Raw genomic sequence first — 25217 nt, 5'->3', positions numbered from 1 at the left:
GTCCATTAGGTGGTCAATTTTTAGACAATTGAATTTAATTCACACAATTGTCTTTGACTCTATGGGAGACTGCGAAATTTTTGCAGAAGCTTTTTGGAGTCGAATGAGGTTCGAAAATTATTTCTACTAATTTTGATCTCTCTGGTAGATTCAGAGATATTTATGGAAAATTGAAGTCCAAGTACTCGATTTTTTTCATGAGATTGCGCTTCATCGATTCATTATCGAATCGTTGATTTTCTTCTGTATCATTTTGATACTCGAGAGATGATGAAGGAATCGTGGGCACACACCCACACATACATACATACATACATACATTCTCTAAAAATGAATCTTTGAGATTTGTAAGACTTGAAGAGTCTTTTGCCTTATGTCCGAGTTATTTTCATAAATTACTTGTTCCTAATTCACCAGTGGAGTGCTGTTATTTGAGAAATATCTCCGAATCTAAGGGAGATAGCAAAATTTTTGTAATGACCTTTTTTGAAGGGCGAAGTGCGGGCTGCAAAAAAGGTTATAACAAAAATTTTGCTATCTGCCGTAAATTCCGAGATTTTCAGTGAAAACTGAGCGATAGTGTAAGTCGGCTTGAACCGTTTTACCGATTTGCTACTGAATTAATTTTCTGCCAAGTTAGAAGTTCACGAATTATGAGTAAAATGATCAATTGTCGAATATTCGTTTTCGAACAATCCGTGTCATCCTTATATGAATCGATTTTTTCAGTCCTTTCAAGTTTATAGCTAGTAATGATAAAATATTGCGTTGAGAGGACAAGTGACTTTGAGTACTCACATTCCCCTAATTGAGTTGTTACAATGTGTTCATCATAAGTCACTCGGTCCATACTGACTCAATATTCCAGCGGTGTAACGCCTAGAAATAATGTATTGTTGCGTTTTTAATATGAATAAATATTTTTCAAGTTCCATAATCTGTTCATTTTCTTCTTTCTGATAGATTAAATCAATATTGACATAAGTGAAATCAAACACAGGTACTGTCGTGCCAATTCCGAAACTTCGAGTAGCAAATCTGGATCTTAAATTTTTTATTGAAAAATAAGTTAATTTCTCTTTTAATTTTAAAAAATAACAAAAAATCCATTAACAACTAAAAGTTTTCGAAATAATGTAATATTTTATGTTACGAATAATAGTAGTTTTAATTTTTAATTGACATTGAATATTGACATAACAATATTAATAGCATCACGTAATAAAGTATTTTCCAATAAAAATTTTTATCGAAAAATTCATAAAATGAAAAAAAATATCGAGCTATTAAAAACCCCAATTTTGTTGAATTTGTAATGTGAATAAGAAATATCATGATCCTGATATTGAATTCAAACTGACAACATTGAAGAGTTGAATTCACCTGTCACTTCAATAAAAAAAATCCTAAAATTTTAAATATTAAAAAAAAACTAAAAATCAATTAATAATTAAAAGTTTCCCAAATAACAGAATTTTACACCATAAAAATTCATTTCAATTCAAAATGAATGTTAACATGATACAAATTCTTTTCACCAAAAAATTAATAAAATAAAATGAAGAAAAAAAAGTCATCGATAACTTACTGAACGAGCGAACTTCCAGGAATTTTCAACTCTGTCCAGTTACCCCACTCTCTCTCCCCAGCATTGGCAATCGTGTCATCAACCCAAGACTCCAACATGGCGTCCGGTCAATAGAGACGAGAGGGAGGAGAGTAGTTGTATGGTTGGATTGGAGGTAGTGGGTGTCGTGGCCCCCCGGAATACTGGGCCCTCAGTCTACAGTTTTTTTTTTCATCAACCATTTATCATTTAAACAAAAACATTCCTCACTCAATTAAGTATTCTCGTTAGTTGTGGATAAACACAGTTGAGTGACTCAACGATGAATCAAGCTGATTCTAGTGTGCGATTTAGTGTACAATAATAGTGATGATTGGGGGAGTGAAAATGCAATCAATTCGCATGCACTACGGGCCCTCAAACTGTCAAGATCGTGGCTGAGTCAGGAATTTCGCAGTCGATTTTTTTAAAGTTACAAAATGGCTTCGGGCGACAATGTGGATGTGATTGAAGTCGTTGAGACTAGTTTTGGGGGTGGAAACAGGGGTGATGACTTGTCCTCGAGGCTCAATGACTCTGGCGATGAGGACGGTGAGTTTTTATTCAATGTTTTTTGTCAGTAATTATTTTGAATTATACATAACCTAGAATTAATGAGCGTTTGACTCATTCCGCTTATCTCGGCCCCATCCTCTGTCAATAAATAGCTGGATTATTTTTTTTTCCTCGTTCGACTTTCATCGACGCACGGTCTCTTGACCTAGAATTTTTGGTTTTATTTCGGGGATTTAATTCTCGTTTCTTGCTTCATTCAACTTTTCGTCGAATTCCTGTCGACTCGCTGCGGGCGTGAACTTTGACAGCTGATCAAATCTGGTCGTGATTCAGAATACTTAGAAGTGTTTGGAGGCAGTGGTTTAACGAATTTATCTCGGGGTTTTTATACTGGCCGGAAATTGATGTGGGAATTTTGGAGTAAATCGGATGGGGTTTTAAGTGCTATTCATTCGCGTGGAATTTTCAGGCATGTTGTCACTGGGAAATTAATTAATTTGTTGAATGTTTGATGAAATTGACATTTTTAGGTCCACGTGACATTGAAAATTGTGAGACTGCAGGAAACGATTGTCCGGCATTGTCAATCTATTGAAGATTTAATTCAATGGGATTTCCAATTTTCACGATGGATTTGAAAATTCAACTTGTTATTTAATTAGCAATCAATATGTAATATAAAACATTCTATGCTCTATTTTGTTGAATTTCTACGATGAACAAGAAGTTTCATGAACAATTAGCACTCTAATTGGATTCAAGTAAACGAGATTGAATGTTCAAATGGAGCAATTGAAATTGCAAGCAAAAATTTCAAGAAAAAAATTTTATAATTTTTAAAAATGACTGATTTACGTGGAATTTCTGTCATGAATCCTGGAATTTCGTGCGAATAATCTTGAAATTTTTTCCTGTTGTCACTGAAAAATCAGTTGATTTTTGGAATATTCTACGAAATTGCAGTTTCCGAGTTAATGTGACATTAAAAAATCAATTTTCACGATAAATTTTCGAATTCAAGCTGTCATTTACACATAAATGATCGTCTAATGTGAAAAATTATTTTAAGAAATTGCCGAGATGAATAAGAAATTTCATAAACGACTTGATCTCAAATTTATTTCAAATTGAAAACCTTGAAAATGGAAATTCAGCTGTTGCTCAAATTTCTACAATCCCATCCTTAATTAATAAAATTAGAAAAGAAATTAATCATTAATTGAAAGTATCTCACAATAATATCATTAACGCCATTAATGTCAGTCACAACAATATTATTAAGATAAATATAAACAATATGAAAAACTCAGCTTTGTTGAAAATTCCATGAACGATTTAATTTCACATTAAATTCACGCTCCCAAAATTAAAATTTCGAATCAGCTGCAAGTGAAGTTTCAGAAAATTTCTAACATCGTATTTTTTAAAACAGTTTTCTCCCACTTCCGGAAACTAGTTTCATCCTCAATAAAAACGTCCCCCGAAAATTGTCTCCAATAAATTAATTTATTCGGGAAAGTTCCGCTTTGATGAATTTATATCAGATTCATTCCACGTGTCGGTATGCCTCATTTCGGAGCAACTCTATTGATTGAAAGTTTGATGGGTCTCGTGTGATTCAATTTATGTCACCGATGTACTGAATAACAGACTTCAATTGAATTTTTTTCTCCACAGATAAGTCAACAACTGGTGAGAGGGTTACCTTTGACGTGAGTATTTATAAATTCCCCTGATATTTTCCGTGATTTTCATTCCACTAGGTGCATTTAACCAATGCATTCCACATTTCTCGTGAGATAACGTCAGAGTTATCTGTCGAGAGTTTATGCGTAAACTTGGATCACTTTATCCATTATCTTCATTTCATTCAGATCATTATTTATAAATAAAGAGAACCATTCGAGAATAGAACAGTTTGAGTTTACGAGATTTTATGGATATTTAGTCGAGCGTGATGTGGGTCAAGACTGAGTCCCCCAGCACCACTAGCAGCAGTTCTAGTTTAGCCAGTGTAATCAAGTATAACAATTAACAAAAAGAGAGTTGGTGATCGTTTGATGGTGAGAGTAATTTAATTGTCGTTTGGATTTTAGAGTTCAGCTGCACAACATGGAAGTGGCGGACCGAAGACACCCTCGGGAATTTCCAGGGGAAAGTCCGAGAGGGAGAGGAAAATTGGACACAGGAGGGTTGGCGTGGGTGGTGAAATCACCTACAAAAAGGTCAGGAATTTTACGAATTATTTATTTTTACGTATTCTCCTTATTCGGGGGAAATTCCATCTTTGCGAGAATTTCGTGAGGATAAAATACCGCGAGGTTTCAGGTTTTTTGATTGATCCAATAGTTTTCAAAAAGTAAACTGCTTATAATTTTTGGAGTATTTTTTGTAGTCCAAAGGAATTTTCGTGATTATCTTCATGAACCTAATGAGACTAATGAAGGTTTACGAATAAAGAAACTTAACGATCGTTTTATGGATAGTCCACAGTTTATTTTCGGCCGAATTGTTCAGCACTACATTTGGTAAATAATTCAAAAGCTTTGGAAATAACAGTCAAGTATTTAAAGAATTGTATTGCAGATTGGGTGTTATTATCCAGTCGATAATTTGTAAATACATGATTTAGATTTTTTCAAGTAAGTTTTTTTGTTGATGATTTTATTGCAGATAAAAAATTCTTTTTGAATTCCACAAAATTTGTGGAGTATTTTTCATTTTTTCGACGAACAAGTTTTCCTATAATTTTTATGGATTTAATAAAGCGAATGAACGAAAAGACTTAAAAATCGTTTTATCAATCCGAAATTCAAGTTCATCCTAGTTCTAAAAATAACCAATGATTAGAAGATCGAACTCCGAAGTAGATTTGATTATCTAAATTTATCAGATCAGATTTATCAATTGATCACAAAAAAAGATTCTAAAAAAATTCATTGACAAACTGAAATGACTTGATAGTTTTTGGCAAATTTCATTTGCTACTCAATCCTTAATATTCGTTCAAATTTCATGTTCAGCACAAAATTTGGTAAATAATAAAGAATTAATTACAATTAATTAATTGATTTAAAGAATTAACTAATTGTAATTTTGTAAATTTTTCTAAATGTTTAAGAGATTAAACTCCCCAATAGATGCGATTATCTAGTCGATATAATCGAACGAAAGCGATTTATGAAAATTTATCAGATCAGATTTATCAATTTATCAGAAAAAAATTTCTAAAAAAATTCAATAACAAACTTCAATAATTTGATAAATGTTAAATAGTTAAACCGTTTCGTCTGCATTGAAATAAGAATCTGAAGCCATTCACAAAAAGACATTTCACTGTCACTCAGCCCTTGACATTCATCCGAATTTCATGTCCAGCACTGAACAACATGATCAATACCCCAAGAATTCCACAAACAACACTCTGCAATTTACGACTGGTTGTTGTGTCCCCCATCCCCAGGGGGATTGTTCCGCGTATTCTCTCGCGTGCCTAAGTTTCGATCGTCCGTTGTAAGATACCCCCCCAGTGACGCAAACGCACATGACGAAGACACGTATCACGATAGACTTGGAATTTGAAAAATATTCAATTAATATGAGTCTTAAATTGACAGATGAATGGATTTTTTTTCTTCCTTTAGATTCAAACGACTCAGATTATGGGCTCGATACAACTGGGAATCCAGCACGCTGTTGGTGGATTAGCTAGTAAACCTGAGAGGGATTTGTTGATGCAGGATTTTATGACTGTTGAGACCACGAATTTCCCAAGCGAAGGATCCAATCACACGCCAGCCCATCATTTTTCCGAGTTCAAGTTTAAAAATTACGCTCCAATTGCATTTAGATACTTTAGGGATCTTTTTGGCATCCAGCCGGATGATTTTTTGGTGAGTTTTCACGATAAACATCATTGCATTAATTAATATCAACAATCTAACTCATATTTGCCACACAAAACGATGAGAAATAAAAAGTAAAAAAAATATAGTTTCGTTGGTTCGTGAATATCTCCGTAATGAGTGGGTTTACGATAATTCGCCATAAGACACTTTTTGTGGAGAATTTAATTCTCTAAAAAAAATTTCCTATGACTAATTCTCCTAAAACCAATAGTTTTTTAGATATTCGTGATAATAATCTGTCTTTTTGATTTACTTGTTCATTTTCTTCATTTTAATTGATTTAAATGTTTTTAATTGAACTTTTGATTGATTTTTCGTTTAGATGTCTATGTGTAGTTCACCCCTTCGGGAGTTATCGAATCCCGGTGCCAGTGGAAGTATCTTTTATTTAACAGAGGATGACGAATTTATAATAAAGACTGTGCAGCATAAAGAGGGAGAATTTCTTCAGACCCTATTACCTGGTTATTACATGAACCTCAATCAAAATCCACGAACCCTGTTACCAAAGTTCTTCGGATTGTACTGCTACCGTTGCAACAGCAAGAATGTTAGATTGATTGCTATGAATAATCTCCTGCCCTCGGCAGTTAAGTTGCATCAGAAGTATGATTTGAAGGGATCGACGTACAAAAGAAAAGTGAGTGCTTGAATTAATTTAAAATGATGTATGCATGCAGGCGTCTCACTCGGGAATTGTAGAAGTAATAATTGCTTTGACTTGGTAATGCAGGCGTCGAGGAGTGAAAGATCCAAGAAATCACCGACTTACAAAGACCTGGATTTCATGGAACATCATCCTGAGGGAATTTTTCTGGAGGCTGACACTTATGGTGCTCTTGTCAAGACTATTCAGAGGGATTGTCGTGTGCTCGAGAGCTTCAAGATTATGGATTATTCGTTATTGGTTGGAATTCATAATTTGGATCAGGCTGCGAGAGAGAAAACGGTAATTAATGATAATTTGAGGAAATTTATTTAATGAATTGGAAAATATTAAACGATGTTTTTTATGCCTGATAACAAAATATCTGTTACGAGTTCAATAACTGAAAGTAAAAATTAACATTCAAATTAATTTTCTAATATTTTTGAAAATAATGAATTTAGAGAAAAACGCGATCGTTAGGTAATTAAAATTCCGACAAAAATCCCTTGACATTTTCCTCGGGAGGCACTCATTCTCAACAAAATTTACTAAATAAATAAGACCAACAGGTGCAAAAAAAATTTCTATACAGATTATTCTGTAAAAATCTTTGGATATTATTTTTTCATTATTTTCATTCATTATTCATTTTGTAAAATTATTCCTTACTGAGATAATTCGATAAGTAACCATTACTGAAGCAAATTCCATACAAATTATTCTTCAAAAATCTTCAAAACTACTAGTTTTTTTTTTCTAAAAATGTAAAGAAAGCTTCTCTGTAGTTAATAAAATTGTTGTTATTTTTATTATGCAGGAACCGAGGCTATCGACAACAGTCGAAGAAGAGCCAGGAGAAGCTGGTTATGAGAGTGGTAGTTTTGTCCAAGTGGAACGTGAAAAAGATCGCGAGGATAGGATAGGTGCGACAGCCCTCAACAGATCACGTAGTATTAATCGGCAAAGGCTGGTTGCCCACAGCACTGCCATGGAGAGCATCCAGGCTGAGAGTGAACCGATAGATGAGGAAGATGACGTACCGTGAGTATTCACTAGTTAATCATTCCTTTAAAAAACACTGTTAGAAAATTACTACTGAAATTTCAAGTAAAAGTGAAAGTGATGTTTAATTTTCACAATTTATTCAAGAGTTCTATGTGTCGTCGAAATATGAGTGATTGCCCAACATAAAAAATTCAATTTTATTAACATATAAAATTCAAATTCTCTTAATTAAAAATTCAAATGCAGCAATTGCTCTGTTGAAAAATTAGTTCTGAAATTTCAACAAAAAATATTGAAATTTTTAACAATGACTAATTAACATGAATATTTTATCACTGGAGACTAGTTAATTTTTGGAAAATTCGCTGAAATTGAGTTGAAAAATTCTCGCTCTAACACAAAAAATTCAATTGTATTGAATTTCCAAGATAAACCCTAAATTCCATGAACGATTCGATCTCAAGCAGAATTGAAAATTCACATTGAAAATTCCAATACCTCTTCATTCTAAATTTCACCCAACTTCTAACAGTGTAACAGCCCCACAGTAACCAGAATAATTTCTGTACTTCGTCATTAATAATTATCATTATCTCATTTTTGTTCCTAGCAGTCCTGGGGGTATTCCAGCGAGGAATGCACGAGGCGAGCGTCTCTTGCTATTCCTCGGTATAATTGACATCCTTCAGAGCTATCGATTGAAGAAGAAACTCGAGCATACGTGGAAATCCATGATACACGATGGGGTATTGTATCAAACAGACCAATGCCACCATTTTGCTCCTCTTTCATTGAATGTGCAACTGATTTTTACTATTTGTTCAAGGACACTGTGTCGGTACATCGACCAGGCTTTTACGCCCAGCGCTTCCAGGACTTCATGGCAAAGACTGTATTCAAGAAGATACCATCACGTAAGTACCATCCGAATCAGCCCCTCCTAACGAATCTGACTTCGATGCTAGCGCTCAATAAGGCACATTCCTAGATCATTATTCATAACAGTCGGTACAATCTCGCAAAGTTGTTACATTCTATCGTTCAATTATTATTTTTTTTATTCACCTTTGAGATATTATCCAGTATTAAAATACCAGAAAATGGGGCTGAGGATACTTTCGACTCTTTCCTTCATTTAATTTAGTAATTCATCGAATTTCTAATTGAACAAAATTGTAATGCATTTTTTTTCTTGTTATAAAGATTTGGAAAAGAGTCGAAGTTAAATTTTTTGCCCTGTTTTTTTTTTCTCCGAATAAAATGAAAAAATAGCCAGAGTTATTGACGTGAAGCAGTAAGCCTTTAAGCTAGATGATAAATTCAGCATTGTGGAGATTAATTGAAACAAGAGGTAATTTGTGAAAGCATGTAACCTGCCAATTGTGACATTCGACTGAAAGTTGATTCAATTATTGCTCAAAGTATATAATAAAAGACTAAATGTTCCACTTGGATGAGCAGAGTCATTAACGAATTGAGTAATGTAGATGCATTATAAAAATTAAGTGCTTGGGGTCAATTCACGATTTATTAGTGGAACTAATTGCTAGGACTGGGCTATTGCCCCCCAAATGATATTTTTTAAAATTATCATTCAGAAATTATTGGTTATATTCCAGAAGCAATTCCAAAGTTGATATTTTTTTTGTTCCAATTTTTTTTGCCACGAGTGTGATTTGGTATTTAAATTAATTTGCACAGTCTATTGGTGTCCACAGACGTAGCCTGGGTATTACAGAGTGAAAACAAATTGAGCCAAAAGTATACGACGATAGCACAAATATTTTTATAGTGCAGTTTGACCCTCGAACATTGTATCAATGCATAGTAAGAAAATAACAGAGGAATGACTGGCAGAAATTGTTGATAAGTTGAAGGTTTATAGAGAGAAAGTATGAAAAGATAGATTAGAAGATAGGAAATTTATTTTTTTATCATGAAAAATAAATAATAATCAACTGGTTACTGAAAGTGGACACCAATGTAAATACTTATATATTTTACAATAAAACACTATTTCGCTATTTACAACCTCATATCATTTGTTCTTTACCCAGACAATCTAACTATCACTACTATCCTTCCATAAGAACCACTAATTTTACTTTACATTTTTTTTTTTATTTATCGTTCTGACGTGGGTAAAACTTGCGAGTGTACCTAGGCTGGACAGTTGAAAAAAAAAATGAACCAAAAACCAAAAGACAATTTGGCGTTTACTGGATTGCTCAATGGATCCTCAATCTTTATTTCTCCCTGTGTGACCGACGGTTTAATATATATTTTTTTTCATTTGATAATTAGCTCGATTATGAGTGTTGGGTATTAAAATTTAAAGACATTAGCCTAAATATATTTGATGTTTCTGTGTCCGTGCATTTTCCGTGTCAACCCTCTGACCTGATATCAACCTGCCTCGATCAAAATAATTCGATTTATAATCGAATAAAAACACAGTGGACCTGCCTGAGATTAAGGGGAATCATCGCAAATTCCGTAACCTCGTCACCAGCTACATAGGTAAACTCTATCTGTCTCTCTCATTCTGTCCGTCCGTGTGAATTTCATGTGCTGTTTTTTAAAATTTTAATCCATTTATTGTATTTTTCCACTGTCTTATCAGTGTGTTGACGTATGGCGTTTCAATTTGCATGACTTATTCCCCATTTGTGTTTCGCTTATTATCGTTCGTTACTTCCTGCACTTGGTAATCACCCACTGACGTTTGATACTTTATTTTCAATTTTACGTTTCTCATTTTATTTTTCTGCGCTGTAATCCGCTGGATTTTTCCTTTTTCCCATTGTATTTTGAGTTTTTTAAGATCATTCGATGAATTGTGAAGATGTTGATGGATCATGCATGGACTGTAGACATGAATGATCTGTGGATTCCATTCGTGAATTTTATTTCACCCATTTTTCGCGTTTTATCCTGTTTTTGGGAAGAGGAAAGGCGACTAGTTTAGCCTAGGACCCAACTGTGAAGTATACAATGATTTATATACAGTATTAGGATTTTGTCGGATGAATTCTAGGTACATCAGACGATTGTAAGTGAATTTGCGAGAAAAGCGCTTTTCAGAGGAATTGAATAACTTATTTTGTCTCAGAAATGAAGCTTTTACTCGATGTTTTCAGCTTGATTGTTTTATTATCACTAAAAATTTGAGCTAGATCGATTGAATAATATACTTGAGTAAATTAATGGAGAGCTACTGCATAACACGCGATTGTTGATGATAATTCATTGAAGAGGCATTACGACATTTTTGTGTTTGTGTTACAGCTCTGAAACATTCCCCATCGAAGAGAAAAAGCATTACGAGGCCCCTGAGGCCACTGGAGGGTGACTTTGATTCAACTGGTGAGTCAATTATTGGTTTTATCACTCTCGATAGCGAGCACCCCTTCCACGGAATACAAATTATCTTCTCAATTCATGAAAAACCACCCCACGGTTCATTTTTTCTTTCATAAAAAGGCAAGCGAAGATCCAAATGCATTCGAAATAAATGTGCCGTTAATGTATCACCCATTGCGACCACCTCGGCATATCCCAGTCCCACTTGCAAGACAATCCAGGAGCTTTAAACTGTCTCAATTGCTCAAGCATCAATTTACTTGCCGTTCTGTCACTCGATGAAAAATCCAATTTTACTATGTAAAGATTATTTGATATGGTAATTGGGTATTGTGTGATGGTTTAGTGGTGACGGCGGTTGGAAGTACGATGCATGCAACATCACCCACGAAAGCTGGTGAGTCATCTGCAACTCATTCGTCATTTTATTTGATGCAGTGGCTTGTTTGGATATGAGCTGCTGCTGAATCCTGATGTTTTTTCATTGAAAATATTGTGGGAAATTTTCTGGGGAGAGTTTTGGGGAATGCGAAAAGGCCCTTTGACGTTTTTTTATAAATCTGTTGATAATATTATTGTCGAATTTCAAATTTATGATGTTTTAGTTGAAGATGAATCGGTTTTTTTGCGAATATCTCTGAAAATAGTGGGTTTATCGAAAAACTTTAGAGGACATGTTTTGCAGCCCCTCAAATTCTCCACGAAAAGTGTTCTCTGACTTTTTTTCGGAAATCAGTTAGTTCTCGAGATGTCCACAGAGCGATAATGTCAGATAAATTTTTATCGTATTTCGATGCATGAGTTTTGCGCGAATATCTGCGAAACTAGTGGATTTATGAAAAAACATCAGAAAATCTTTTTTGCGGCTCATGAAATTCCCCACAAAAATCTCTCCTAACATTTTTTCTTAAAACCAATAGTTTTTGAAATATTCCAAGAAAAGTACCTCTCAATTATCATTAAATGGGTGTGCACGAGACTCTACCAAGGTAGAGATTGACAATTATTCGGATAATCGGAAATCCCTTTCAAGAAATTGAGTATTATCTACTTGACAGAAAATTTATAGTTCCACATTTTTAAATATTCAATTCATCATCAATTGGAAATTTAGGTTCTTAATTATTTTACTATTTTTAAATTTCTATTAGCATATTTAAACCTTGATTTTCGTAAGTCGGAAAATCCTTTTAATATTGAAGAAATTAATATTCATGACCATCTCTGGACCAGAGAACTATTCCTTCGAAGCTGAGAAAGTCCCCCAAAATTCCCGTTTGTTCCGACCAAGAAGTCTCCTCTGACCCCCCATCAACAAATATATAAAAAATATATATAATAGGGGCCAATTCCATGTATTTTACATATTTATAAAGAATGCATAAAAAATACACATAAAACATATATTTAATTTTTTTTTTACTCGTAAATATATATAAAACATATTTTATATATATTTTTTTATATAAATTGGGCGAATTCAAGATATTTTTAAATATATTTTCCAAAATATAAATTTTTCCGTGTGAGTCTCGTGCGACCTAAAAAATGAAGCCACCTCAGTCCCATCCGCTGTAAATAGTCCCCCCTCATGACTAATATCACTCATAAAAATCTGTCTCTCTCACTCTCCCCCACCCCCCGGAAACAGTGAGCCCAACAAGTCCCGAGGGTGTTCCACCGGTGACCACCGGTCCAATAATCTCGCCGAGTTCAGTGCCAATAGCGACCTCCACCCCCGTCAACGTCCCCACAACGGTTCTCGCGACCTCGACAAGCGGTGGAATAACCACAGGCCCACCTCCACTATCCGTCAACTCGTCCCAAGTCCGTGCGAGTTACCCGGCAGTCCTCAAAGGCCGATCAGCAGCCAGTCCACCGAATCCAAATCTGGTGCCATCAGGAAAGATTCCACCGCCAGTTCCACCCCGTGGCACTGGTAAACGCGCGAGTATCGACGAAGTACAGCGCGGCAACGTGTCATCATCATCGTCGACATCCGGTCGAGGTGATGTCAATGTCGCGTATAGTTTGCATGAACCTAAGACCATTGATCCACATGGCATTCACCAGCCACCAAGATCGCCGTTGCATGTACCCAATTCATTCCACTCTAGTCAGCGTCCCGACGCGCAGTTCCTAGCTCTTGGATACTTACATCCGGACCCCTATCTCCTGGAGGAGGAGGAGTTTGTCTGTGTGGAGAAGCTCAATGACTCCTACGTCATAAAGACGAGCCCCTGCCCTATAAGACCCGAGAGACGAAAAGGAAGAGCACCAAAGCCAAATCAACAGCTCTCGCTTCCTAAGGACGAAAGGACGATGAGTTCTGCAGAGAACGTCAACAGATTCACGCAGTTCCTGAAGCCCCATCGCGACGATCACTACAAAATGTCGAGGAAGGATAAGAAGCACTCGGAGACGTACGCCGAGAGGCTCAGGAGGAAGTCAAGCGAGTCGAAAAGGTTGAAGACAACAGCTGAGGAGGCCAAGACGCAGAAGCCTCCGAGGAACCCCACCTTCATGAAGCAGTTGAGCCTGATGACGAGCTTCGGTGAGCGTTCGCGAAAGCCACTGGAGGAGAATCCAACGAAAGTGAAGATCAAGTCCTACAGGATGAAGAAGAGGAAGAAGAGGATTGCGCCGAAGCCTTCTTTGAGAAAGCAGGTCGTTGATTCCTTGACGAATCTGAGGAACAACTCGCTCGCTCGCAGGGCCGTCGTCACCCAGAGCTCCAACGGCATCAATGTTCGTCGTGAAGGGAAATTTGGGAGGCAGAATTTATCTGCCATGGACAACAGAGGGTTCTCTTCGAGTATGACTAGTCTGAGAGTCGCATCTCCGAATGTCAGGCTTGATGGGGAGAGACTTCCAGACACCTGCAAGCCTCATCTCTCGGATGATCAGTATCTGAGTTATCTGAAGGATCAGGGGAGGGAGAAGAGTCCCGCGTCGAGAAACACTTCCTTCCTGCATGGCTATGAATGACTTTCACTCATCATTTATCAGACAATTCTTTAGTTTAGAGTGGGGATTTTTGTTTCAGGAGTGAAGTGAGTAAAATGGAGGGAGAAGTTGCTTTGATCAAGGGAATTTGAGTTTATCAAATGATGATGTTTAGTTTGAAATGATAGAATGAAATTGTTAGTTCGAAATGACAATGAGACCATTTGTCCGACGGTTTTGCCACTTCACTACTGATTTATTCCTCAATCTGTCATTTCATCGTTGATTGCTGTCCACTATTGTGCATGCTAGTCTGTTGATGTTTACCGTTGCTAGTTTTGTGGTTTTTATGTAGAAAGATTCTTCTGTCCCACCAATCTTGCACAGATCTTTACTTTAATTATTTGAACGATGGAGAATGGGAGAGTGATGAACTTGTCAGCAAATGTCCCAACGAAATAGTCAGCACTTTGGATTAGATTGAGTTTTCCCTGGATATTGTTGATTTGACAGTGTGGATTATTGAATTTGTTCGTGTCACTGTGTGCTGCTGTTGATCTAGGGCTAATTGTAGGGCGCTTTTTCGTAGGTGGCACCCTCCCATCAACCTGCTCCACCCCACCCCCACCTTTTGATGATGCTGTGAGATCCAACGATCAGACACTGGCCTCGGGTGGTCTACAGACGACTGTCACTCATGTCAAGCAGAACAAAACTGTTCATCATGTCACGCTCAGTACCAAGACGTATCACGACTCTGTCAGGTATGTGAGGGTGTATCGGAGAATAGGATTTTCAAGGGGTTAGAAAAAAATTGACATTTTGAGAATAGGTGACGATCAATTTTTGGGGAAGTGTTATGATTTTGGTTTAGGGGGAAGAAATGAAGAAATTTAAGATTTCACAGAAAATTTAATGGAATTCCAATTTTTTTTGCAGTAGAAATTGCAGATTTCATTATGAAATTACAGATTTTATTGAAAATTAAATTAAATTCTAAATTTTTTAGCGAAATGTGAAAATGCAGTTACAAATTTCAAAGATTTTCCAATAAATTGAAAATTCAAAGATATATTTACGTGTATTTCGTTGATTTACATGAATTTTCATAAAACAATTGAACTGAAATTTACTTTTCATTGAATTATCCATCAAAGTGTAAATTTTCAATGACGAAATTCCTTAAAATTCCAGTGGAACTACAACTCAATGAAAATCATCCACAACTGCACCGGAAATTTCAGCTCTAAATTTTTAACAACGTATCCCACAAGACATCTAAAAAACAAAAACAAGTGGATGTAAAAATTGAGTGAAACCCCTTGACTTGAACTTTCAATAAAAATTCCCTGATTTATCAGAGAATTGAAGATTCAAGAATATTCACTAGAATTTTCCTGATTTCCATCAATTTTCATAGAATAATTCAACTAAAATTTCTAATTTCCATTGATGTTTCCATAAAATTTTGAATTTTCGATGGCAAAACTTCTTGAAATCCGGAAATTTCAGCCATAAATTGTTAACAATGCGTCTCAAGACATAAAAAAAAGTGGATGTAAAAATAGAGTGCAACCCCTCCTCCAAATGACAAAACAATGCCAATGAATCTCTAATGTACTCCCTATTTTCTCAAAGTATATCAGATGTTCATCTCGAGAGCAGCGGAAGTGGTGGCAGTGGTGGTCGTGAGACAAAATCGTCCTTGAGCGTCGAGAGTGGAGGTAGCAGTCGAGGGGGTGGCGGACTCACCTGGACGCCACCAGCAGGTAGTGCCGAGGGATCAACCCCCACATGGACAGAGGGTACCCCGTCCTTCACTGAGAGCTCGAGCAGTGGTGACATAGGTAAGTTCGTTATAGCTCTCAACCTGTACTTCGAGTCCTGAAGGGATACTTCCAGTCCACCGAGATGTTCAACATATTATCTTGCATTATTGTCATTAACAACTGTATCTTCATCATTCGAGAAAAACTGGGAGAGAGGAAGTCTGGTATTCGTGTCTGGTATTTTTCTACGATTATTGTTGGACTTCTGAACAATTGTTCGAGCCACTCGAGCCAAATTGTGAATTACAAAGTGCTGTTTAATTTATTCTGAATGCTGTTGTTAAGACTGCTGTTGTAATCGTCCCTTGATCCTAGGATTAATGTCTTAAGGGAGATTTTAGGGATTTTTTCTGTCACGCGAAAGCATTCGTTGGGATTTATGGCCAATTGTGATTATTCATGTCTGAGAGTTTAAATTGAGCGAATTCTTTCGTGATAATTTCATCGGTTGTACACACTCAACAATAAATGAGTTTTTTTAAAATTATAAATAGCTCTGTTTAGTTAATCAAGAGATAATGAAACTATTTGGATTATTCGGACAATAAATATCACAAATTCATACACTACAAACGTACGTAGCACTTTAATAAATCTAGTTAATCATCTTTCAAACGCATTATCAGCATTAAATTTCAACTGACATCCATGTGATACAGAGGAGATTCCATATCTCATGATTGTTCAATTTTCAAGTCTACAGTCGCTTAGGACCGGCGAGCCTCGAGATAAGTTCAGTCTTCAGTTTTAATCGTTTTATTTAATTCTATTTTTGTGGATTTTTTTTTTTTATTATCATCAAGAGTCATCATCACGCTAACAGAATCACGCTTCAACATTCACCTTGACACAGATTCATTGGAATTTCTGTTGTTTTCTCTTCAAATCGTTCTTGTAACGTTCAAATATCTAATATTCGTTTAATTTGACAGTCGTAATGCTAATTAAATTCAGCAGAGCTTTCATACTGGGCTAGATCATCAGTTTACGTCAGCAGGCACACACGCCTTTCTTTATTGGTGGAGGTGGCTGTGGAGTGGGGATGATGGGGGCATTCGGTGTTTTTGGAATTATCTCGGAAATTCATGATTTTGGGAAGAAGTGGTAGGATTTTTTTGCAGGCAATTGAATTTAAAAAAATGTTTTTTTTACATTTTATTGAATGGTTTAGACAACAAATTGTAATTTTACTTTTGATTTTTTTTCTAATTGTGAAGTTATCTAAAAAAACGTTCTAGAGGAGAAATCAGATCTTTCCGGTGGAGAATAAAAATTTAAATGAAATCTTATTTTGAAATTTTCTCTTCAAAATATTTATTTTTGACAGAATTTCATAATTAACAAAATTTGTAAGAGAAAACACTTATTTTACTTTTAAAATGTCTGTCATTGTGGATTTAACTCAAAAACTGATGATTTCAGAATGAATTTCCATAAAATATGTCTTATTTATTTTGAAATCACTAATTTTTAATATAATTTGATACTTAATAACACCTAAAATCACTTCGAACTAATGATTTAAAAAAAAATCTTTTGAGGTTTTTTTTGTAGAAAATTAGTTGTCAGCAAAAAATTAAATAAATTAAAAAATAGTTCAGTAGCGAAGTGGTAAAACGGTTTAAGTCGATTTATCTCCCAGTTGAATTTTGGGGGATTCTTCCGAATCTAAGGGAGATAGCGAAATTTTCCTAATCACATTTGCTGTAGCTCTCAATCTCTCAATCAAAGCTCTCTTAGATTCCGAGATATTCATTGAAAACTGGTCAATAGTCAAAATTGACGTTTTACCACTTCGCTACTGAATTAATTTAAATTAATTGCAACCCATTGTCGAGATAATTTAATATTTAAGGACATGCCACCACTTCACAACTGCCTCTTCACCATCCCCAACATTTGTTCCCCCACCTTCCTCAACCCTCCGATGCCACATACCCACCGAAATCCGAGTAAAGACAGTGCGGGGAATGATTTTAGGTTGTCCAACAACACCGACGAAAGGTAATCATCGTAATGACGTTGGGGGAAGAGTTGCGGCTACTGTTGAAGAGGCACTTGCTAGTCTTACTACGGAAATGGTGAGTTCAACCCCAAAAAAATGTTTGAAAAATGTTAAATGGCAGATGCACTAGACAATCATCACAAGTCATTCGCTGAGAGTCTGTTAATTTATTTTTACGTTCTTCACTATTCAACAATATCAGTGCATCTACCTTGCTCGGTCTACATCACGATTTTTTAATGCGTTATCACCGTGGCCGCTTGCTGAGCAAACCTGAAAATTGTATGAGTTTTATTTCTCAATCATTTTGTTCGATCAGTTACAAGAGGTATTGTCACGCTTTTTTTGCTTGTTTAATTGTTCACAAGTTTATGTGATTAACCGTTGATTATGAGTAACACTTGGATTATTCTGTTGTGGAGGGGATGGGAGAGTGAGTGGAAGAGAAATTGGTGGGCAGACTATTTTGTAAATTGCTGGAAAATTGAGAGGTTTAGAGAAAAATACGAACGGAAATTTGGAAGAGATGTCAAAGACTTTCGAAAATTTTGTGAGAATTTTCGCATAAATTCAAGTTTTCGGATTGAGATTTCAGATTTTGGAGAGAATTTAACGAACTTGGTGTCGGAAAATGTGAATGAATGAATCGATTGGGATGTAACTATTATCATTAGACATTTTCGCAGAATGGAATGTTAAAAAAGAATTGAAATTTCACGGACGGTTCAGTAAATTCAATGGAATTTCACATTTTTAGGGAAAGGAAGATGAGAATTTTACTATTCCCGTGAATTTTCAATTAGAATATGTATATTTAGTATTGAATTATGCAGAATTTTATTTCATTAAAAATTCAAAAAAATATTCATTCGGATTTTTCAGATTTCTATTTATTTTCGTGGAGCAATTGAACTGAAATTTAATGTTTTCGTTGATTGTTCTGTCAAATCGTGAATTTTTAGTGACCGAATTTCTTGAAATTCCAGTGGAATTCTCATTTGAAAAAAATTCCCATATAATGTATCGAAAATTACAGCATAAAATGATGAACTTGATATGACATTTCAAGAAATATCCCAGAATTGATGAATTCCTCCACAAAATTTTTGACATTCCACTAGAATTTCATGAAATGAAAGAAAAAATTTCAATGAAAGACTGATTAAAATAACCCGGGGATAATACAGTAAAAATACTTTCTCTCTAAACTTATCAATTTCCAAGATACCCTCAAAATAACGTAAATAACATTTCTCCCTCATCGTTTCCCCATTCTCCCACAACCGAATTAATTAACCAATTAAAAAAAAATATCGCTATTTGGGGTACCACCGTCTGAACGAAAAAAACAAAATGTTTGTGTATGCACAAATTAGGAGATACTGCAACGAGAATGAACTGCACTTGGTCAATAATAATCACCACAGTGGGGAATGCACAACGGCTCTCGCATTATCTCCGCCGAAATCTGGCCGATTTGAGGATATGAATGATTTGAAGACGGAGAGGGTCGTAAATACAGGTGGAAAGAGCGTGTGATTGTGCCCCCTTCGTTGTGTTCAAAATTCTACGTGTATACGAGCCTTTCACTGTTACTGTATTCTGAAGTTATTCCATTCGTTTTAATCCCCCATTATTTCAAGCCAATGTTGTGGCCGATTAAATTATAACGACAACGACTGAACGATTATCGGATCTGTAATCTCGTGATCATGATTATTCCGGGCATTATCGTATTATTCGAGATCACTGGTTACATGGAGCTGTATTCTATCGCGTTATTCCATGTTCAAAATGTTTAGAATTGATACTTTTATTTTAAAGTGGACAGAGCATTTGGCTGTTGAAGTTCTTTTATTCGGGAAATGAGGAAATATGAAAATCATTGGGTAGGATTTCTTTTATTTTGAAGAACAAATAATTTGTTATTCCTCAAAATAATGAATATGTGCATATCTAATATTTTTCACTCGATTCTTGCATTCGAGAATAAAAAAACTTCACGCAAAACTCGAGTTTATGTTGCTTGTAGGAAGTTCATGTGGTTTCTTCGATGATTCCGATATTGACATTCCAATGGGAAATTTAATTGTTTCGTCTTGAATTGAATAGAAAATCCTAGCGTTCTCCGTAAGAATTCTACTGGATTTTTATTGGAATTCCACTAACATTCAACATTTTTCAATAGATATTCGATGAAAAAACGTCAATTAATTTTTTTATATAAATAATTCTTTTGAAATTCTTTAGAAGTTTCTGGAGGATTTTTCCATTACAAAATGTCCAACCAAAAAATATATAATTTATTTCCACATTTTTATAGAAAAATGAATATCTATTTTGAATGAATATCATTGAATATCATTTTTCTCTGTCAAATATCGATTGACAACCGCATGAAAAAAGTGCAATGGAAATTCAGAAGATTTTCATAGAGAAATCGCTCGGCTCTTCCAAATTTTCGTCACATGAAAATTATTCTTGAAATTTCCTTCGAGTTGAAGCCTAGAAATGAGAGAAACGTAATTGTACATAATAGATTTGTGAGCAAATATGATATTTCTTACGTAACTTATTGAAAGCAGTGAATTTGTAATTCACCGTTGCGTTCTGTCTGTGTCTGTAACTATAAATATATAAACGTGTCCGTGTATTATACAAGACGTTTGACAAGATGATTCGAGTGATTAATAGGATTGTGGATGAGAATGCATCTATTATAGAAAGATCCAGAATGCCTTATTACAAGTGGAGCCATTTGATTCTCCTGGATAAAAGTAACTCCGGGATATACTCAAGCATAAATCAATGTTATTGTATATCGTATTATTCTCTGATTGATGACTATAATCCCAGTAATTCAGGATTAAAAATGTGCCACTTTTCGCGGTCGTCTATCAAACAAATGATGAAACGTTTGTCGCTAGACGTTTTAAACCAAAATGTTGTTCAGCAATGATTGATATGATTGAGTAATAGTTAAGTCTCCTGGCATTTATGAATGTGACTCGTGTATGGGAGTCCCTGGGGGTGACATTTCGAGGGAATTGTCGATAATTCATCCTCAGACTGTTGAAACAGTACTTAGTGTCGCATTTATTACTGTATAGAGAGTCTGTGGTTCACTGCTTTCGCCTTTGAGGCTTGGAGATTTTTTTTTTCTTCACTCTCAGGTCTTTATTTTGCTCAAATTGTCGATGTCGTGGACGTTAAACTGGCATGAAAGTACTCGATTCACGATGAGCATTGGTGTCCGTATTTTGGGACATAATACTAAATCATGGGGTTTTATTCGGTTGTAACGTGGGGGAAGAAGGGCATAAGTAAAGGGATGTCGCGGAACTGAAGGGAAATTACAAAATTTTTGTGAAGATTTTTTTTTAGAGAATCTCCAGGGGTAGAATGAAGAGTGTTTAAGGGTTTTCGGTCCTCCTTTTTATTTAGACGTATTTATCTCGGAATTTAGGAGAGATAGCGAAATTTTTGAATGAACCTTTTTTATAGACAATTTCAAGAGCTACAAAAAAGGTTTTTATGAAAATTTTCGCATCTCCTTCGGATTCAGAAATATTTAGCTAAGAAACTGAGAAATTTGACTATTTTTTCAAACGATAAAGCAATTTGTGAAATCACTTAATTTTTTGAAATTTTTATAACGATTTTATATATTTCAGTTTTCTAAAAAAAAATTTTGATTTTTCCTTCAGATTTCGTCAAAAATAATCCTGAAATAATGTCAATTCTTTCCCTTTTCCGCCCACTTTACAATTGCATTAGTCACATAACCGCTGATTCATATTAATTTTCACCATCAATGTGCTTGCTTTCTCTGTGCTGTTACTTTAATCTGTAAATGTTGGGTCAGAGCTAAATAACGATTGAGTATAAATACCTAAAGATGAAAAATGAAATGAAAGAAAAAACGAAAAAAAATACAGAAACAGAAACAGAGCGGTGGATCGCATGGGAAATTGGATGGAACAGAGATAACTGATTGGCAGAATGGATCCGGCTCGGAGGATAGCAGCTCGTCTCATTTAGAGGCCGAGCGAGCCAGGAAGCCGAGGAAGCCTCGACGACGTTGAATTAATCTCCATTAACGAGGATATTAAAGTTTTAATGATTAATGAGAATTAAACACTCATGCCCGTTTAACTGATTACAATAATGTGTCAATCAAATAATTGTGGGATTACCGTCTTGCCATTTTAATCGAAAGTTTATATCATGTCAATTCAAGGGAATTATGCAGACGTCTACCAGACATATCTCGTTGACAGGTGAATTTATTTCGATTTGTTCATTAGTCGTGGGTCGTGGAATTGATTGTTCAGAGATGTTATATTTTTTACTGATTTGCGAGAGTGATGGTTAGATTAGAAAATCCTTCATTGTGTTGTATTCATTCGGATTCATTTGTGATGAGGTCAAGTGATTTTATTTCGAAACGGGTTTCTGGAGAATATCTCGGAATTTAAACCTCGATCACTCGCGCTCGGCCGCCAGTCTTCATCCGTCTCCCGCGACGCTGGGTTAAACCGCGCGTTGTTGCCACCTTGCCGCTTACCGCTATGCGCGCATTTCAAGTGTGGCAGGGAATGTAGCAACATTGGCGCTCGAGGAGTCGACAAGGACTCACTCGCACCGGACGGCGCGACGCCGCTTCCCATCCGTTCGACGTTTTTTTCTTCTTTTAGCTAAACAAATTTCGCGGGAGAAAAACGGACAACGCCAACGCTTAATGAAAGGATTGAACTAGGAACTCTAATTTTTTCAGAATTTTTAAACGTCGCGAAACACGTTAAAATATTTAAAAAAACAAAACGAGTGGTGCCGCGCTCATTGAGCGAGTGATCAAGGGAAAATTTCTATCTTTGAGTGATTTCGAGATATTGTGCAAAAACTTATTTGATGTGAAGAAATTGAGTCATCACTTCGCAGAAGATTTTCCTTCATCTCAATCCAGGGGGTAATCACTCGGAAAAAAGAGAGTTCTGAAATAGTTTTGAGATTTAAAGACATTTTATGAAAATTCGAAGGAAATTTATTTAGTTGCAAGTTGTTGGCGTGAGGCTCCGGATTTCGGAAGGGTTTTTGAGAATTCAATAATACTTTGAGCTTAAAATTTTCAGGAATGTCAAATTTACATGAAATTTCTGGATATTTTGTTGTTGGAAAATTAGCTGATTTCCTGAATATTTGATGGATTTCGAAATTTCAGGTCTTTATGAAAACGAAACTCATCACATGCAATTTACATTATTCATTTTATTACATTTACATTAATTTTTACATTATTCTAATAGAATAACGTAAAAACTTAGTCACCTATTTTTCAGGACTCTCAATCTATTGATAATTCAATAGAATGTAATGTTCGTAATCGTAATCTTCGGAGTAAATTGAGGAATTCGACCTTCCAAATGAATTTTCAAAACGAAATTTAATTCAAACTCACTTTATTCTCAACTAAGGGATCAGACGCTTCTGATTATTTTCCTCTCGTTTATTCAATTTTCATGACAAACATTTGAACATAACATCATATAATGAACGAGTGAAATAATTGAGATGCAGAATTACCATTAGAATACACAAAAAACGTAAAAGTGAAATTAAAATTACATTTCTCAAGGACTTCCTGAATTTCGAAAGATTACCCCCTTGATTTGCCCCATAAAACACGTAAAATTCTCACCACATTACTCCCTTAGCTTTATTTTTAATACTCTCCCTCTCATCCCGCATTTATCGCTAAATTACCCAAAATAATCCGAGTAAATACACTTACGGAGGAGCGGTATCAGCGCGTTGTGCTGCATATGTAGACTTTCGAGCGGCCTAATTATTGTAAGAAGTGACATTAGAATACTCAGAACACATGGTAAACCGGGAATGGATCACAAATCACAAATAAAAAAAGAATCATAGTATTACACCCAGCATCACTGTATATTATGTACTTGTAATGTAGTTAGACGTGCACGGGGATTACGTTAATTGCAATTTCATGGGTGATGTTGAATAAATAATAGATAATGGTGGCCAATTGTTAATCGATATCGAGTTAAGCTCTCTCTCTCTCGTTGATTCACTCGAGTGTCTGCTAAATGAATGGGCGGAGTACTTACTGCATAGGAAGAACAAATAAATTGTCGATTATTGCTTGCAAATCACGCGGAAATATGTCTGTGAGTGAGACGAATAAGTGATGAGGATGTGTATATTGCTTAGGAGCGAGGCTTTTGCGGAGTTCTTTTACTTTATCCGAACAAAAAAATTAATAATTAAAAACTGAAGGGATGATGACGATGATTGTTTAATCGTAATGAATCATTACTTGACGATTGTCCCAGTAATTAATTATAATTAATGTAACAATATGCCGTTCCAATGTTATTATAGTCGAGGCATCGTTTTTATTAAACGCTCGTTGGCAGTTGTGAAAGAAAAATTAACAAAAGTAATCGGCTTTTGTTGACTTTTTTGTTATTGATGTGTGGATTTTTGGTGATATTAGATTTTTGGATATATCTCATCCTGATTTTTTTTTTTATTTCCACCCTTTCAGACCCACCTATAGCCAAGCGAGTGGACCGAGTGTATTTATACTGTGACTGAGAGCAAATTATACGATTGGTTTTGTTCGGAATACTTTGGAGATTTAGAGGGTTTATGATTGAATATTAATCATGTGGATGGAATTGTTAACGGCGGAGATATTTAGGTAAGGAGTCTGATAATTCCGTCATGAATCATTTGAGACTTGTAATTTAATTAGGTGAATTGATGAATTGTGCACTATTATCTATAAGAGCATTTGCTGGTTGGCTTAGGTAATTTATTCGATGGAAGTTCAGGTTTATTAATTTAATTGTCGTCTGTCGCGTCTCTGGTTGTTCAGAGATTGTGATGAGACGTGGGAAATGTCCAAGTTGCGAGCGTGCAATGGAAAACGGTGTCTCGAATCTAGTATTTTTTTTAGCTCTTTTTCTCTGTCTTGAGTTCACGCTGTGGGTTAAGACGATTTGAAAGTGTCAGTGCAGACGGATTTTATTATTTTAATTATTGAAATACTTGGGAATTCACGCTATAAATGTTTATGCTGTCGGTGAATTCGCATTTACTTTGTCGAGATAGTAATTGATGCGTTTATGAAGTAACGATACCTCAATTCGTACACGTAAGAGGAAAACAAAATGCAAAAACGTGTTGTATGATAAATGATCATGAGAATAAATTATTGTTACGTCCTATTCATTTAAAAAGTGTTTTTGATTTTTTATTGGGTATTCCTTGTTATCGTTGATTGTGTCCAGTTGGTGGAGGCTGAGACTCGAATAGGGATGGGCGATGTTTGTGGATTAATCAAAAACAGAATTTTTCATTT

General features: G+C 35.4%; 1 protein-coding gene across 7 annotated transcripts; it reads left to right on the top strand.

Annotated features, from left to right (window-relative positions):
• The first annotated feature begins 1683 nt into the window (after nucleotides 1-1683).
• On the top strand, nucleotides 1684-25083 carry LOC107036328 (phosphatidylinositol 4-phosphate 5-kinase type-1 alpha). 7 transcript variants are annotated; one of them, XM_015254249.1, is made up of 17 exons: nucleotides 1684-2158; nucleotides 3800-3834; nucleotides 4219-4347; nucleotides 5767-6015; nucleotides 6353-6670; nucleotides 6764-6979; nucleotides 7497-7720; nucleotides 8295-8430; nucleotides 8511-8598; nucleotides 10142-10204; nucleotides 10973-11050; nucleotides 11394-11444; nucleotides 12699-13055; nucleotides 14583-14757; nucleotides 15632-15840; nucleotides 17803-17903; nucleotides 24399-25083. In XM_015254249.1, the coding sequence occupies exons 1-17, from the start codon at nucleotides 2047-2049 to the stop codon at nucleotides 24408-24410; spliced, it is 2553 nt and encodes an 850-aa protein (XP_015109735.1). In that variant the 5' UTR covers nucleotides 1684-2046; the 3' UTR covers nucleotides 24411-25083. The 7 variants fall into 7 exon arrangements, with proteins under 7 accessions (XP_015109735.1, XP_015109731.1, XP_015109730.1 ...); XM_015254245.1 differs by lacking the exon at nucleotides 24399-25083 and adding an exon at nucleotides 21766-22577 and having other exon boundaries at nucleotides 8298-8430; XM_015254244.1 differs by lacking the exon at nucleotides 24399-25083 and adding an exon at nucleotides 21766-22577.
• Nucleotides 25084-25217: the final 134 nt, after the last annotated feature.

The sequence above is a fragment of the Diachasma alloeum genome, unplaced genomic scaffold (genome assembly GCF_001412515.2).
Source record: "Diachasma alloeum isolate Michigan unplaced genomic scaffold, Dall2.0 Dall_scaffold_00208, whole genome shotgun sequence".
Taxonomy (NCBI): Eukaryota; Metazoa; Arthropoda; class Insecta; order Hymenoptera; family Braconidae; genus Diachasma; species Diachasma alloeum.
The sequence above is the reverse complement of the archived record's forward strand: the minus strand, read 5'-3'. Positions and strand labels throughout refer to the sequence as shown.

Coding starts and splice junctions, on each gene's coding strand:
- LOC107036328 (XM_015254244.1), top strand. CDS start 2,047: ATGGCTTCGGGCGACAATGTGGATGTGATTGAAGTCGTTGAGACTAGT. Junction 4,348..5,766: donor GTGAAATCACCTACAAAAAG/GTCAGGAATTTT, acceptor TTCTTCCTTTAG/ATTCAAACGACTCAGATTAT. Junction 8,431..8,510: donor AATCCATGATACACGATGGG/GTATTGTATCAA, acceptor TATTTGTTCAAG/GACACTGTGTCGGTACATCG.